The 17,644-nt window shown below is 33.2% G+C and overlaps 6 protein-coding genes across 6 annotated transcripts; 1 reads left to right on the top strand and 5 right to left on the bottom strand.

Annotated features, from left to right (window-relative positions):
• Positions 1-314: 314 nt before the first annotated feature.
• Positions 315-1,155, bottom strand: PHYBLDRAFT_143541 (hypothetical protein; the record flags this gene model as incomplete). Its single annotated transcript, XM_018431008.1, has 3 exons — positions 315-462; positions 815-945; positions 1,039-1,155. The coding sequence occupies 3 exons, from the start codon at positions 1,153-1,155 to the stop codon at positions 315-317; spliced, it is 396 nt and encodes a 131-aa protein (XP_018293325.1).
• A 2,773-nt stretch (positions 1,156-3,928) lies between these two features.
• PHYBLDRAFT_143540 (hypothetical protein) lies at positions 3,929-4,769 on the bottom strand (the record flags this gene model as incomplete). Its single annotated transcript, XM_018431007.1, has 3 exons — positions 3,929-4,076; positions 4,429-4,559; positions 4,653-4,769. 3 exons carry the CDS (start codon positions 4,767-4,769, stop codon positions 3,929-3,931), a joined length of 396 nt encoding a protein of 131 aa, XP_018293324.1.
• A 2,773-nt stretch (positions 4,770-7,542) lies between these two features.
• PHYBLDRAFT_143539 (hypothetical protein) lies at positions 7,543-8,383 on the bottom strand (the record flags this gene model as incomplete). Its single annotated transcript, XM_018431006.1, has 3 exons — positions 7,543-7,690; positions 8,043-8,173; positions 8,267-8,383. 3 exons carry the CDS (start codon positions 8,381-8,383, stop codon positions 7,543-7,545), a joined length of 396 nt encoding a protein of 131 aa, XP_018293323.1.
• Positions 8,384-12,121: 3,738 nt separating this feature from the next.
• PHYBLDRAFT_143538 (hypothetical protein) lies at positions 12,122-14,627 on the top strand (the record flags this gene model as incomplete). The annotated part of the gene is made up of 8 exons (XM_018431005.1): positions 12,122-12,188; positions 12,269-12,385; positions 12,437-12,564; positions 12,787-12,941; positions 13,030-13,153; positions 13,219-13,535; positions 13,647-14,293; positions 14,359-14,627. The coding sequence occupies 8 exons, from the start codon at positions 12,122-12,124 to the stop codon at positions 14,625-14,627; spliced, it is 1,824 nt and encodes a 607-aa protein (XP_018293322.1).
• Positions 14,628-15,739: 1,112 nt separating this feature from the next.
• Positions 15,740-16,144, bottom strand: PHYBLDRAFT_166540 (hypothetical protein; the record flags this gene model as incomplete). The annotated part of the gene is made up of 1 exon (XM_018435432.1): positions 15,740-16,144. The coding sequence occupies one exon, from the start codon at positions 16,142-16,144 to the stop codon at positions 15,740-15,742; it is 405 nt and encodes a 134-aa protein (XP_018293321.1).
• Positions 16,145-16,848: 704 nt separating this feature from the next.
• Positions 16,849-17,518, bottom strand: PHYBLDRAFT_166539 (hypothetical protein; the record flags this gene model as incomplete). The annotated part of the gene is made up of 2 exons (XM_018435431.1): positions 16,849-17,137; positions 17,448-17,518. The coding sequence occupies 2 exons, from the start codon at positions 17,516-17,518 to the stop codon at positions 16,849-16,851; spliced, it is 360 nt and encodes a 119-aa protein (XP_018293320.1).
• Positions 17,519-17,644: the final 126 nt, after the last annotated feature.

The raw sequence follows: 17,644 nt of genomic DNA, 5'->3' as shown, positions 1-17,644 counted from the left end.
TCATCATCTGTTAAAAAACGTTGCAAAATTTTTCTCTTCAATGTATTAGCAAGCTACTTGAAAATAGACTGTGAACACAAACCCAAAGCTGCTCTAGAACTATATATATTGCCATTGTGTTTTGGGTGCACTACTATATATATACTCTTATTCAACACCCACGGATCCACCCACATATTATAAGCTACTATAGGTTTTTATATATATTATTGTTAATTTATAATAGGCATGCTGTCATATATATATATATACACTCCTATTCAACATACACACAAACACACATACACCCATACACATCAAAACTTACTATAGAACTAAGCATGACCGATTGAAAATGAGACTGTCAAGCATACAGTGGTGTCAAAACCGTCTGGTCCGCACCCAATAGTCTCCAAAACCGTCTGGTCCGCACCCAATAGTCTCAAAACCGTCTGGTCCGCACCCAATAGTGTCCAGGCAGAACTGTATACAAAACCAGTCTTTACTGTGACGCGTCCAAAACAAAAAAAAATCTTTTCAATAACGCCTTGAATAAACTGGTTACGTCCCCTCATTCGGTTTGGGGATCGGCATTCCTCTATACATCCCGTCATTCATTTGGCTAATTGCGATTCCTCTATACATCTCGTCATCCTTTTCACGAATCGGCATTCATAAAATATTGCAACTCACAATAGGCCGAACTCGGAACAATACGAAAAAAGAGCATATTATTTTGTAAAAAAAACACCACCCAAACACTCTTTATTTTTTCTTTTCTGCGCGCGTTCACTGTATATACGACTCTGAAAATAAAACAAACCCTCATTCAAACCTTCGTGTCCCTATCAACGCCACAACGCTTTCGAAATCAACGGGAGCAACCACAGCATCGTTTTCTTTTTTAACCTGAGCCAACACCATTGTCACAACGCTTTCGAAATCGGCGGGAGAAACCATAGTTGTCTATTATCTTTTGACCTGGGCTAAAACCTACATCATGACGCTTTCAAAATCAGTGGGAGCAACCACAGTTGTCTATTATCTTTTTATCTGCACCAACACCAACGCCACAACGCTTTCAAAATCGGCGGGAGCAACCACACTATCGTTTTCTTTTTTAATCTGGGTCAACTCCATTATTACAACGCTTTCGAAATCGGCGGAAGCAACCATAGTTTTCTATTTACTTTTGACCTGTACCAACACCATTGTCACAACGCTTTCGAAATCGGCGGGGGCAACCATAGTTGTCTATTATCTTTTGACCTGGACCAAAACCAACGTCACAACGCTTTCAAAATTGGCGGTAGCAACCATAGTTGTCTATTATCTTTTGACCTGGGCCAAAACCAACGTCCCAACGCTTTCAAAATCGGCGGTGGCAACCACAATATTGTTTTTTTTTTTTTTTTTACCTGTGCCAAACCCAACGTCACAACGCTTTCAAAATCGGCACAAATACTAATAGCATTCTTTTATTTTATTACCTCTGTAAAATCGAAATCAAAATAATAAAAATTCAGCACCCAAAAATCATACATTATATTTTACTATACTTGTAGTGTCATATACCACCATTTTCATAAGTACACTTCGTATTTCTATATATTTTGAGATATCTTGTTCTGGACCAACATTTCATTACCTAACACAAAGTCCCATCGTTTCAATCTCTCTTAATCAGTACGCACCATAATTCTCAGCACTACAATATATATATAAATTATTTCTTTCGCACCAAAATTCTCAGCACTACAATATACATATAAATTATCTGTTACACACCATACAGTATAAAAAAATTAAACTGTTTCTCATACACCACCCCCCTCTACTCCACTGCCCCCCGACTTTTAACATAATACAAATATTCTACCACTAAAACATTCTTATTCTTTTTTATAATAAAATTACTATCACACCAAACTCTTCTTATTCTTGTGCCTTTCACTTTAGTCAAATAAACTCGGTCTCTTTTCTACCCACATACATTAATTATTTTAATCTATTTATTTATTCTTTCTTTTTTTACTTTTTGTTTTCTTTTTTTCTTTTTTTTCTTTTCTTTATATAGGTTTATATGTATGCTACTTAAGATTTCTGTTTGTAGTTGACGGCAGAATTATAGAAAAAAGATAGAATAAGAGCTGATTCTATATATATAGTCTAAAACTCAAGCTCAATCAGTCATATTTTTCCTAGTTTTTGTCCTATTATTAAGGTTTATTCTTTATATCCACACACTAGTATGTTTAGTAAAACTGGAAAAAAGGACGTTCAGTTTAAATTGTGTAACGTTACATTTTTTCAGACGTATAAGTGTGTTGTATGTTTTAATTCCAGAAACCTCGAATTTTACATGGTTTCTTATGAAAATGAAAAATATACTTTTTTCTGCCGTTTTTTAGGCTAATACAGTGCAGCAGCTATCAGAACTACAAGTTTCCTTTTTTATTTTGAAGAACCTTATTTTGCAACATATAAACCATTAGTAGAAATCGTACTTTCTACTTATAAAAAATAATTTAAATACTCTACAACTCAAACTGAATGTTATATTTAGTAATATAGTATATACTTAGTAATAACATACAAGATATTATCTCTAAAACGTTTTCATTCATTATAGCTCAGAATTTATTTTATTTATTTTATTTATTAATTTATTTTATTTTAATATTATTCAAAAAAAATAAACGTAACATATATAAATATATCTATAGTCTATATATATAGACTCTAGCATATACGTTTGAGAAACAAACCCTTATATATTTGATTTAAAAATAATTGGTGCGAAGTCAAAAGTCGATGTGATAAATCAATAAAAGTAAATTTCGATTCAAGAGTAAAACCAAGTCGGTAGCATATATAAAATTATATAACTGACAATAATAAAATCCAACTGAAACAAGATATAAATTTATTTTGGGTGCAAAACTAAAATCTGGTTGGGATTATATATAAAATTATATTGAGTACAAGAATAAAATCAAATTAGGATCAGGTATGCGGTTATTTCAAGTGTAAAAGTAAAACCAAATCTGGATTAAAATAAAAAAACCCAAATCGGGATTATATATAAAATTATATTGCTGGCAATAAAATAATCTAATTGGGACACGATGTAAAGTTATTTCTAGTGCAATAGTAAAGCCAAATCGGGATCATATATAAAATCATATCGAATGCAAGAATAAAATCCAATAGAATCAGAAATACAGTCATTCTGGGTGCAATAATAAAACCAAATCGGGATTATATAAAATCATATCGAATGCAAGAATAAAATTGAATAGAATCAGAAATGCAGTCATTCTGGGTGCAATAATAAAGCCAAATCGGGATTATATATAAAATCATATCGTGCGCAAGAGCAAAAGCAAATAGAATCAAAAATAAAATCATTCTGGGTGCAATAATAAGACCAAATTGGTATCATATATAAAATCCCACAAATCCAAACTATGGACTACCAAACAATATATAACTTCATATGTGTTTATGAATATATGGATCTATATTGTAATAATCACTAGATTTATTTTATTTGGATCTTTAAAAGATATAAAACTGTTTAGATCCATAATCACTATTCTATAATCGCATATAACAATTTCTTATTACAAAATACCAAACACTCTGTACTCAAAAACTAAGAATCATATAGAACAATAATAGCAAGCTACTTGAAAATAGACTGTGAACACAAACCCAAAGCTGCTCTAGAACTATATATATTGCCATTGTGTTTTGGGTGCACTACTATATATATACTCTTATTCAACACCCACGGATCCACCCACATATTATAAGCTACTATAGGTTTTTATATATATTATTGTTAATTTATAATAGGCATGCTGTCATATATATATATATACACTCCTATTCAACATACACACAAACACACATACACCCATACACATCAAAACTTACTATAGAACTAAGCATGACCGATTGAAAATGAGACTGTCAAGCATACAGTGGTGTCAAAACCGTCTGGTCCGCACCCAATAGTCTCCAAAACCGTCTGGTCCGCACCCAATAGTCTCAAAACCGTCTGGTCCGCACCCAATAGTGTCCAGGCAGAACTGTATACAAAACCAGTCTTTACTGTGACGCGTCCAAAACAAAAAAAAATCTTTTCAATAACGCCTTGAATAAACTGGTTACGTCCCCTCATTCGGTTTGGGGATCGGCATTCCTCTATACATCCCGTCATTCATTTGGCTAATTGCGATTCCTCTATACATCTCGTCATCCTTTTCACGAATCGGCATTCATAAAATATTGCAACTCACAATAGGCCGAACTCGGAACAATACGAAAAAAGAGCATATTATTTTGTAAAAAAAACACCACCCAAACACTCTTTATTTTTTCTTTTCTGCGCGCGTTCACTGTATATACGACTCTGAAAATAAAACAAACCCTCATTCAAACCTTCGTGTCCCTATCAACGCCACAACGCTTTCGAAATCAACGGGAGCAACCACAGCATCGTTTTCTTTTTTAACCTGAGCCAACACCATTGTCACAACGCTTTCGAAATCGGCGGGAGAAACCATAGTTGTCTATTATCTTTTGACCTGGGCTAAAACCTACATCATGACGCTTTCAAAATCAGTGGGAGCAACCACAGTTGTCTATTATCTTTTTATCTGCACCAACACCAACGCCACAACGCTTTCAAAATCGGCGGGAGCAACCACACTATCGTTTTCTTTTTTAATCTGGGTCAACTCCATTATTACAACGCTTTCGAAATCGGCGGAAGCAACCATAGTTTTCTATTTACTTTTGACCTGTACCAACACCATTGTCACAACGCTTTCGAAATCGGCGGGGGCAACCATAGTTGTCTATTATCTTTTGACCTGGACCAAAACCAACGTCACAACGCTTTCAAAATTGGCGGTAGCAACCATAGTTGTCTATTATCTTTTGACCTGGGCCAAAACCAACGTCCCAACGCTTTCAAAATCGGCGGTGGCAACCACAATATTGTTTTTTTTTTTTTTTTTACCTGTGCCAAACCCAACGTCACAACGCTTTCAAAATCGGCACAAATACTAATAGCATTCTTTTATTTTATTACCTCTGTAAAATCGAAATCAAAATAATAAAAATTCAGCACCCAAAAATCATACATTATATTTTACTATACTTGTAGTGTCATATACCACCATTTTCATAAGTACACTTCGTATTTCTATATATTTTGAGATATCTTGTTCTGGACCAACATTTCATTACCTAACACAAAGTCCCATCGTTTCAATCTCTCTTAATCAGTACGCACCATAATTCTCAGCACTACAATATATATATAAATTATTTCTTTCGCACCAAAATTCTCAGCACTACAATATACATATAAATTATCTGTTACACACCATACAGTATAAAAAAATTAAACTGTTTCTCATACACCACCCCCCTCTACTCCACTGCCCCCCGACTTTTAACATAATACAAATATTCTACCACTAAAACATTCTTATTCTTTTTTATAATAAAATTACTATCACACCAAACTCTTCTTATTCTTGTGCCTTTCACTTTAGTCAAATAAACTCGGTCTCTTTTCTACCCACATACATTAATTATTTTAATCTATTTATTTATTCTTTCTTTTTTTACTTTTTGTTTTCTTTTTTTCTTTTTTTTCTTTTCTTTATATAGGTTTATATGTATGCTACTTAAGATTTCTGTTTGTAGTTGACGGCAGAATTATAGAAAAAAGATAGAATAAGAGCTGATTCTATATATATAGTCTAAAACTCAAGCTCAATCAGTCATATTTTTCCTAGTTTTTGTCCTATTATTAAGGTTTATTCTTTATATCCACACACTAGTATGTTTAGTAAAACTGGAAAAAAGGACGTTCAGTTTAAATTGTGTAACGTTACATTTTTTCAGACGTATAAGTGTGTTGTATGTTTTAATTCCAGAAACCTCGAATTTTACATGGTTTCTTATGAAAATGAAAAATATACTTTTTTCTGCCGTTTTTTAGGCTAATACAGTGCAGCAGCTATCAGAACTACAAGTTTCCTTTTTTATTTTGAAGAACCTTATTTTGCAACATATAAACCATTAGTAGAAATCGTACTTTCTACTTATAAAAAATAATTTAAATACTCTACAACTCAAACTGAATGTTATATTTAGTAATATAGTATATACTTAGTAATAACATACAAGATATTATCTCTAAAACGTTTTCATTCATTATAGCTCAGAATTTATTTTATTTATTTTATTTATTAATTTATTTTATTTTAATATTATTCAAAAAAAATAAACGTAACATATATAAATATATCTATAGTCTATATATATAGACTCTAGCATATACGTTTGAGAAACAAACCCTTATATATTTGATTTAAAAATAATTGGTGCGAAGTCAAAAGTCGATGTGATAAATCAATAAAAGTAAATTTCGATTCAAGAGTAAAACCAAGTCGGTAGCATATATAAAATTATATAACTGACAATAATAAAATCCAACTGAAACAAGATATAAATTTATTTTGGGTGCAAAACTAAAATCTGGTTGGGATTATATATAAAATTATATTGAGTACAAGAATAAAATCAAATTAGGATCAGGTATGCGGTTATTTCAAGTGTAAAAGTAAAACCAAATCTGGATTAAAATAAAAAAACCCAAATCGGGATTATATATAAAATTATATTGCTGGCAATAAAATAATCTAATTGGGACACGATGTAAAGTTATTTCTAGTGCAATAGTAAAGCCAAATCGGGATCATATATAAAATCATATCGAATGCAAGAATAAAATCCAATAGAATCAGAAATACAGTCATTCTGGGTGCAATAATAAAACCAAATCGGGATTATATAAAATCATATCGAATGCAAGAATAAAATTGAATAGAATCAGAAATGCAGTCATTCTGGGTGCAATAATAAAGCCAAATCGGGATTATATATAAAATCATATCGTGCGCAAGAGCAAAAGCAAATAGAATCAAAAATAAAATCATTCTGGGTGCAATAATAAGACCAAATTGGTATCATATATAAAATCCCACAAATCCAAACTATGGACTACCAAACAATATATAACTTCATATGTGTTTATGAATATATGGATCTATATTGTAATAATCACTAGATTTATTTTATTTGGATCTTTAAAAGATATAAAACTGTTTAGATCCATAATCACTATTCTATAATCGCATATAACAATTTCTTATTACAAAATACCAAACACTCTGTACTCAAAAACTAAGAATCATATAGAACAATAATAGCAAGCTACTTGAAAATAGACTGTGAACACAAACCCAAAGCTGCTCTAGAACTATATATATTGCCATTGTGTTTTGGGTGCACTACTATATATATACTCTTATTCAACACCCACGGATCCACCCACATATTATAAGCTACTATAGGTTTTTATATATATTATTGTTAATTTATAATAGGCATGCTGTCATATATATATATATACACTCCTATTCAACATACACACAAACACACATACACCCATACACATCAAAACTTACTATAGAACTAAGCATGACCGATTGAAAATGAGACTGTCAAGCATACAGTGGTGTCAAAACCGTCTGGTCCGCACCCAATAGTCTCCAAAACCGTCTGGTCCGCACCCAATAGTCTCAAAACCGTCTGGTCCGCACCCAATAGTGTCCAGGCAGAACTGTATACAAAACCAGTCTTTACTGTGACGCGTCCAAAACAAAAAAAAATCTTTTCAATAACGCCTTGAATAAACTGGTTACGTCCCCTCATTCGGTTTGGGGATCGGCATTCCTCTATACATCCCGTCATTCATTTGGCTAATTGCGATTCCTCTATACATCTCGTCATCCTTTTCACGAATCGGCATTCATAAAATATTGCAACTCACAATAGGCCGAACTCGGAACAATACGAAAAAAGAGCATATTATTTTGTAAAAAAAACACCACCCAAACACTCTTTATTTTTTCTTTTCTGCGCGCGTTCACTGTATATACGACTCTGAAAATAAAACAAACCCTCATTCAAACCTTCGTGTCCCTATCAACGCCACAACGCTTTCGAAATCAACGGGAGCAACCACAGCATCGTTTTCTTTTTTAACCTGAGCCAACACCATTGTCACAACGCTTTCGAAATCGGCGGGAGAAACCATAGTTGTCTATTATCTTTTGACCTGGGCTAAAACCTACATCATGACGCTTTCAAAATCAGTGGGAGCAACCACAGTTGTCTATTATCTTTTTATCTGCACCAACACCAACGCCACAACGCTTTCAAAATCGGCGGGAGCAACCACACTATCGTTTTCTTTTTTAATCTGGGTCAACTCCATTATTACAACGCTTTCGAAATCGGCGGAAGCAACCATAGTTTTCTATTTACTTTTGACCTGTACCAACACCATTGTCACAACGCTTTCGAAATCGGCGGGGGCAACCATAGTTGTCTATTATCTTTTGACCTGGACCAAAACCAACGTCACAACGCTTTCAAAATTGGCGGTAGCAACCATAGTTGTCTATTATCTTTTGACCTGGGCCAAAACCAACGTCCCAACGCTTTCAAAATCGGCGGTGGCAACCACAATATTGTTTTTTTTTTTTTTTTTACCTGTGCCAAACCCAACGTCACAACGCTTTCAAAATCGGCACAAATACTAATAGCATTCTTTTATTTTATTACCTCTGTAAAATCGAAATCAAAATAATAAAAATTCAGCACCCAAAAATCATACATTATATTTTACTATACTTGTAGTGTCATATACCACCATTTTCATAAGTACACTTCGTATTTCTATATATTTTGAGATATCTTGTTCTGGACCAACATTTCATTACCTAACACAAAGTCCCATCGTTTCAATCTCTCTTAATCAGTACGCACCATAATTCTCAGCACTACAATATATATATAAATTATTTCTTTCGCACCAAAATTCTCAGCACTACAATATACATATAAATTATCTGTTACACACCATACAGTATAAAAAAATTAAACTGTTTCTCATACACCACCCCCCTCTACTCCACTGCCCCCCGACTTTTAACATAATACAAATATTCTACCACTAAAACATTCTTATTCTTTTTTATAATAAAATTACTATCACACCAAACTCTTCTTATTCTTGTGCCTTTCACTTTAGTCAAATAAACTCGGTCTCTTTTCTACCCACATACATTAATTATTTTAATCTATTTATATATATATATATAGTTTTCGTTTCTTTTAGATAAGTGGCATCTATCGTCATATTTTTAGAACTTAAATAACACAAGAGTAATATTTTGTGATATATGTCTGAGTACAAGGTCTGAGTATAATCGTATATTCTATTATAATTTTCAATTTGGGTTGGCATACAATTTATATTTGTGTTTATTTTGATATTACAAAAGTATTATATAAAAGCTTAATATTTGTATGACTATGTAATACATTATTAATTTTTTTTTATTTGTTTAAATAGGCTAATTTTTATAGTATGAGTACAAACTTTATATTTATAATAGTCTATATATATAATATAGGCTTTGATACATGCTGTAGGCATGTATCCCCAAAGCCTCCAAAAGCTATTAATTAGAGTTAAAATACACAGAAGAGCCAATGTTATTTAGAGACAATAATAGCACATAAGAAGTATATTTATAAAATGTTAACAACTTTAAACCAGAGCTATTCTTATTAATATCTTACTTTGGCTTTTATATGTTCTACACAATTTTTTTTTTATTTGACATCTTATATGAACATTTGAATTAAGCAAAATATAATCAAGTAAGTTACTATAATATAAGTTTATTAGATGTAATTCATTTTTTAATTATTCTCTTTTAATATTTAATGGTACATATTTTTTTGTAAGAAGCAAATGTTTACATTTTTCTAAATATATTGATTAATCAGAAACAGCTATAATTGAAATAAAAGGATAAGTATCAGAATTACATACTAATTTTAATATTTGACATATAGCTACTACACTTGATACATAAGTAGATATAAGTGATTGAAGTAAAAGAGTTTATTCTAATATTTGACAATAAAATATAAAATAAAATTTGATGTGTTTTGCATTTAAGTATTTAATTTTGACTTTTTAGTGTTTATGAATATAGAATATATTACATCGAGTTCAATAAAAGCAATATATTTTATTTGAAATATAGTTAAATGCTAAGTGAGATTAATAAATAATATAAAATGAATAAATTGTTTTTGTAAGAGTATTGTTTATTTTTTAAAGAATATCACAGGTACTTATATATAACAATAGTTAATATGTGATTAATTATATAAATATGTGTATTCGTGATGAAGTATTAACATAGAAAAACAATGTGCTTGTGAGTTATAATTATACTGCTTATATTTTGTTAATGTATATCTTATTACGGTGATATCATCATATAAAAATTAATCACTCATGTACATGAAAAATATCTGTGTCAGATAATATAGTAACGTATAAACACCTTTGGCTGAAATAAATAAAAATATATGTTTTATTTCTTCAAACTTAATTGTAACTACAGTAGTAGTCAATTCGCTTTTACAACATTCATGTATTATAATAACCAATTTATTTAAATCGCATTAATATTGTCTTCTATAATTTTGATGGAAATAAAATAAATATTAAAGATAATTAAATAAATAAAGTCTATGTACTTACTTATAAAACAAGTATATAAAAATGATTGAATTTAATAAAATAAAAATAAGAATTATATCATCCTTTTAGCTTTTATTTTCGTTATTACTATTCATTATTTTATTGATCTTTATTATCGGCATATGTTTTTATAATTTATAAAATATGACATATTTTTAATAGTTTAAATAGAATGTTTTCTAGTTTTCAATAAGTTATGTGTTTTTTTATATATTAATATTTTATTGTTTTGTTTTTCAATAAATCTTGATATTCCAACATCAACTAAAAATATTAAATTCATAGTTGATAAGATTTTTACTGTTTGTTATATTTCAGTTAAATTTATATCAAAATCTCATATAATTCAAGGAAATATATATATTTTATTAAACCTGACAAGATACGGCTGTAATAATAGATATATTTTGTTCTCGGTCTATTCTTATAATTCCCGATCAGAAAGCATATTACCCCAATTGACATTTCATGTCAAATTTGTGCCTGATAAAATGGTGTATGTTCTGTCTTTCAATACTACTCAAATGGAGACTGAAAACATCACTTTCCCACTGCAGGAGTAATGGGCGGATTTCCATTTTCGAGCTAATTCACACTCCGAACATTCGATTTAATTAAAAGCCCGCCGCGTCTCTTAGCCCATTCGTTTTTTATTGTCTCTAACTCTTTAACGCACTTGTTTTCAGCAAAAACGAATTACTAGAACGCAAGTTAATCAAACATTTGATTGAATTATATAAAGTACAAGGATATAAATTTTGGTCAATTCAAGCTGCGGTTATAATTTATTCATTTTTGGTTTTGTGGTACAATGATCTAATATAATATTTTAAGGAATAACGTCTGATTTTTTATAATAGTTATGCTGAGAAGGATATAAAATACTGGTATAGCATAAATGTAAGTAGAAATGTGGTAATAAATGTGGGATAGATATACATATAAATAATTTTGGGTGGTTATGGGTGTATCATTTTGAATAGAGCAAGTCCATCAGTTTCTACACACGGATTTTATCCTTTACTAAATTTTCTTTTTTATATTGTGGCTGAACTTTCAGTTTCAAACCCCTGTTTTTAGAAAAGCAATGATTTTATAGAAGCTACATAAGATCCAACGCCGTGCATTTTCAGTTCTGGCAGTACCAATTAAATACAAAAAAAAATAACTACTGAAGTTGCTCTTAAATTGTGTCTCCGAACCATTCTCCATTATTACCAATTCTAGACTTTAAAGTAACACGCACCCAACGCTTCCAGTAACAACAACAACCACTCAGAGTACATTTAGAAGAAGATGATGATGTGAGACAATATATCAGTCGGGATCTTCTTGTGGGTTATAATTTAAGAAAATAATTATCAAGAGAATTTTAAGTAAATGTGTTTCTTTTCATATAATACAGCTTCAGTTACAGAGGTAATGTCGAATGACAATGACATGAAGATTGGCTTTGGAGACGATGTTGATATTGAATATCAGGTTGAAGGTATCCATAGTATTTTTATTAAAGTTGTATACTTGCTTATAATATCTAATAATTTGATTCTTTTTTACTCGACAATACAGCTAAAGACTTACCTCTTTTGGCCATTGATTCCTTGTTTAATTCTGAAAGCAAAGATGACGATGTCATTGGAGCAGTTATTTTGGATATTTCTGACAGTGAATCTGAAGATGTTAGGGGTTAGTACATAAAGTATATGAAATCGACAAATACAACATATATATATATAGAACACTCTTCTCCATCTGATATGCCAGCCGATCCCACTCATGCTTTCAATGCTTTGTTTGCTGTCTTATTCATATCCAAATATGCTGTCGATTCCACTGGTGCTGTCCCGTTGAAGTTTTTCAATGAGGTATTGGCGCATTTTGGACACTATTTTCTTCTTCCCTCAGTACAAACGGTGTAAGGTCTATGACTGGTCTTGGCGATGTGACTCAAAATGTCTAGTGGTTTATAAAATGTGGCGACTATAAAAAAAGTATACAGAGAGTCTGATATAGTTCCAGAGTGTTGTAATTTCGAGACGCTTTCTGGTAGAGAATGTAGAAATACTTTTTTTCTTTGCAACATCAAGATCCTTGAGTATCCCAACAAGGATCTACATGTAAAGCTCCACAATCAAACCATTGTCTATACCTTTTGCCGCCCTAGATTCGAAGACGTCATAAACTATTGGAGAAACAGATCACACGTTCCAGACATGAAATTTGAGATTCACGATAGTGCATAGTGAAATAATCCAAAAGACGGTAATATTTTACTATCTGTGAATCATGAGTGCTCCATTATGCCTGCCATGAACATCCATTCGTTTCAGCCTTTCGATGGGGTCGGTTGTCTCTGTAGTGCGATATATCTTTGCATCAACAACTTGCCCACACCAGAACGGTACAATAAAGGAGAATGCTGTCTTCGTTGGTCTCATTCCAGGGCCCAAGGAAGTAAAGGCGAGCGGGATCAATCACTATCTCTGTCTCCTCGTCGTGGAACTCATTTACTTTTGTAGTGGTGTGGTGATTCCTACTATCTAGTGTCCATCTTTTGCTATTTTCTGTGCTACTCTAATTCTTGTTGCCTGGAAAAATTGTATGGCCTGGTTTACTTCAACCTTGTTGAATGCACTGTCATCGATTCGACGTATAGCCTGTATATTGGTACAGCGAAGAGGATAATGGAGAAATGGGTATCTTCTGGTCTCATCACAGATACACACTTGGCTGCAACACGGGTTGATGCTGAAAATGTTTTACTGTCAGAATACTACACATCATTGGGTACAAGGATTGGGCGTGGTTTCCCATTCATGAAGGCAAATGAGTGGAAGTATTAGTGCTTGGTTTACTCTCATGTTCTCCTGTGTGGCTGCTTGCGTGAAGTCCGTCTTGTTAAATGAACAACGTTCGTGAATGCATGCCTGTACCTCTCAATGCCAAGCATATCCATGGCTCATCTTAATGAGGTCCATAACTCATTGGAGGTTTTCTGCAGAGAGTGTGAGGTGTTATATCAAACTCCATTTCGTTCACCGAAGATGCATCTGCATTTACGTTTGCAAGAGAGCATCCTTAGCTTTGGCCTGGTTTACCGCTCTTGGCTGTTCGGTCTTGAAAGATGCAACGGCTTTTCGAAGGATTATATGACCAATAGAAGAGACGGGCTCGAAACAATGTATATGAAGAAGTGTCTTGAGGATACATACCAGGAAGACTTTATTCAACAAACTTTGCTTGTAATTCAATCTGGGCATTCGGCGATCATCCTTGAGCTCACTACATCTACTGCCGCCGCCATACTATCCCATATCAATGCTGTTCTTGGTTCTCATGAGATCAAATTTGTTATCATCAAGGGAAACGAGCCTATACTCCCGTCTACACTTCCTTTAGTTCTAAAGGGAGAGATTTTTATGAAAGTGTCCGAGTATGAGCATTTGTCGTCAATTATCACGAGGTATATGATGATCAAACGCTTGTTCACTGTCGTCAGGCTGGTCGCTCCGATAATTTTGTCAACAGTCGGATACACAAATTTGAATCAATCAATCTTCTCAGCCAAATATACAGGAGCAAAACAAGAAATTAGTGCGGGTCGTTTATGCAAGTGCTGTTTGAGACAAGTGATGGTAGAGGCACTAAACCATATGTAGGCCAGATTCAGTACCTCTTTGTAAATTTGTTTGTTGATCATTTGAGTCTGAATGAATTTGCATGCTTACGATGGTACAAGGAGATTGTGCTGCAGCCCAGAGCAGGAGAAGGAGTTGAGGTGAATGAGGTGGGATTCAAAGATGATAGCATGAACAGTATTCTTCAGGTACATAGAATCTGCTATCCAGTTGCAGTAGGTGAGCACCTTGGTTTAGAAGGCAAAGCTCAGATGTGTGTTGTTCCTTTGCTAGGAAAAATATATTTTTAGATTTAAATACAAAAATAAAACACCTACAAATATATATATATATTAATTAATAAAGGCTAATTTATATGTAAGTGGAAGTTTATTATTTATTATTTTTATAAAATTTTGCTTATACTTGGCATTCTATACATACATCTGTATACAACATTCTATTCCATACACATAAACACGTAAAAAAAAAACACTGTAAAATAGTGGGCAAGGAAAAAAAAGATTTATTTTATTTTGAAAAGCACTACTCTAATAGTGACTGTCAAATTCTCGTGAATACTCACTTCTTTCTCATAGGAGATGCGCTTTAACAACTGTCTGCATTTTTCTTCAAACGCTTGACAGTAAAGTCATCAATGGCAGTGCTAAACTTCTGGAGCTGATTGAAATAATAAACAGTATTAATAAATTTTTTTTTATTTTCTTTAAAAAATAGATAGGTGTTTAACATTACCTCATCAGTTCCCCAGCTAGGACGACATGCTCGCACTTCTTTATGTCCGTCCAACTCGTCAATGGAAAGAATCTTTCCGCAATCGGATGGTTTAATAGCCATGCGGATAGCATCCGTATATGTCTGGTATATGATAATACGACGGCCAAGAACCTACCAGCAAACATTTGGTGTGGACAGGTGAAAATATTTTATTGTGGGTTTTTCTAGGCCTTGCGCATTTTAGCATATTGGCTACCCAATGAGAACTGAGGAATAAATGAAAATAATAAAAGTAACCCCCTAAATATGAGGAGGAATAAAAAAATATGTAAAAAGTGAAAGATAAATAAAGAAAAGATATGGAACACGCATGACAGAGACAAAGATGAATAGTCAGCAAAAAAGTAAGAGAGCACGTAAAAAACCCCCTGTGGGGTAAAACGGCTTTTAGAAAGACTAAGACTAAAATAGATAATACAGCTGGTAAGAATACAGGTGAAATAAATATATAAGAAAAATAAATGACATGAAAGAATCGAGAATAAGTAACTAGGTACTGACGGCACCAGAATTGGGAACGGATTTCAGCAGGGATAGGAACTCCAAAGAGTGATTCCTTTTAGAAACTCGGACGATTTATTTATGGATCCAGAATACACAACGATACCAGACCAAGTCAGTCCTCCTAGGCACAATTTCGGGCGGGCACAGATGGAGGGGGTTGATGAGGAACGGTGGAAATTTCGGACAGAAGATGGGGGAACGGATCACCAGGAACAGGTTCTTGGGTGGGCGGTAGGATGCGGTGGGGACGGATTGGTTTTGTGGCATGGAATTTTGCTGCAAGGGCGATGAGGATTTGACCATGAGCTTTTTCTTCTGGCAGTTTGTAGGATGAGGTGGTTTGATCAACAGCACGTAGCAAGGCAAGCAAGCACGGCCACCAATCGCACCACGTACCAGGCGATTTTAAAGACCTGGGGAGACAGTTGAGAGCATAGTCGATAAGATGAACCTCTTGGGGAGGAGTAAAATCCATCAAAGACCAGAGTTTTTGAACGAGAGTGATTGTGGCGGGGCATATAAGCATGTGGTTTCGGTTACCCTTGATAGTGCCACATTGGCACTCGACTGATGGTGTAGGTGGTAGCCAAGCAATTCGTCATTTGATCAGGCAGCGTCGTTCTGAGCGAGTGCAGGGCAATTTGGTGTGGACAGACTAAAAATTCAAAAAAAGGGCAAAAAAAGGGCAAAATTAATTAAAACTCTCGCCCAATGATATGACTTAAAGTTTTGCTCTTTTTTGACCTTTTTGAACTTTTAGTCTGTTCACACCAATTATATTAAGACATTAAATAAATAGTAAATTAAGTTTATTTAAATCCTACATCCCTCTCTCTGTTATGTCTTCTTCTAGCTTTATTTCTAGCCATAATCTTCTCTGTTGAGGTCCGGAAGACTTGGACTTGATTCTGGTAGTGATTATTTATTTTATTCATATTGTCTCTTTTTGACACTTTTTTACACCATTTTTGAGGTCTTGGGTATTTGAAGAGAGTTAGTGCAATTGACTTGTTGTACTTATCGCCATACGTGCCAGCCATTGACCATGCTAATCTATTATTATTATTCTCAGTAACTTTTAGCGGGTCTGTGGTACAAAGCTCGCTTTCTTGATTTAACTATTGATAAGTTGCTATAAAAATACTATTAGATATATTGGCCGATAATGTTATTATAATAAATTTACATACAGAGATCAGGGGGTGATATTTCGCTCCGAGGACAAGATCATCATCCATGGAAGAAGAAAAATGCTTTTGTATAGTATAAGGCATCAAGGACTGAGTTCTTCAAAAAGCCATTTGTCGTGTTAGGCAAATCCAGGCCATTCTGAAAATGATTAATTGCGTCTGACACTCCTTTTGCATTTGCTGGCAAGGATTGCATCGGCACATTGTTGGCTGGCAACAAGGCAAGGACGTGATCCATTGGGGTCACAGCAACTTGAACTTTAGGAGCTGCGACAACAGCCACTTTGGGAGTTGGTGTGCCAATTGGAGAAACAATACCTTCAATTGTTCTATTAAGAACAACATTCAAGCGTAAGTTGTGTCGGCGGGGAGCAGTAGGAATACGTTAGGCCATTTTTCTGTTAATAAAATAAATTTTGATAATTTTCAACTAATACTTGTTATATCATATTTAAAATTCACGTACTAGTAAAGAGAATAAGCGGTGCAGATTAACTTTCTATCTTTTGTTTGATATTTAAGCACATATTCCAACCGCTTGATCCATATTTAGGCAATTTCTTTTCCAACTCAATGAGGCAGAAAGTAGTAAGTTTCAAAATGACGGTAATCGTCTTTTGGAGTATTACTTTTTATCACCTGCATTTCGTCAGGGTCAAACCGAATTTTAATGCAAAGTCTTTTTTTTCCCTTTTTTCTTTTAATGACATTCATTATTGATTAGTTCCTTTCTTTCTCTTATCCTTAAGTTTTTACAAATTTACTTACAATTCTTTCTTTTATAGTTTAACACCAAACGCATGTCTCTTTGTTTGCTTATGTTCTGTCTGATATAC

The sequence above is a fragment of the Phycomyces blakesleeanus genome (assembly GCF_001638985.1).
Source record: "Phycomyces blakesleeanus NRRL 1555(-) unplaced genomic scaffold PHYBLscaffold_7, whole genome shotgun sequence".
In the NCBI taxonomy this organism is placed as follows: Eukaryota; Fungi; Mucoromycota; class Mucoromycetes; order Mucorales; family Phycomycetaceae; genus Phycomyces; species Phycomyces blakesleeanus.
Note: the sequence above shows the minus strand (reverse complement) of the source record. Positions and strands in the feature narration are given on the sequence as shown.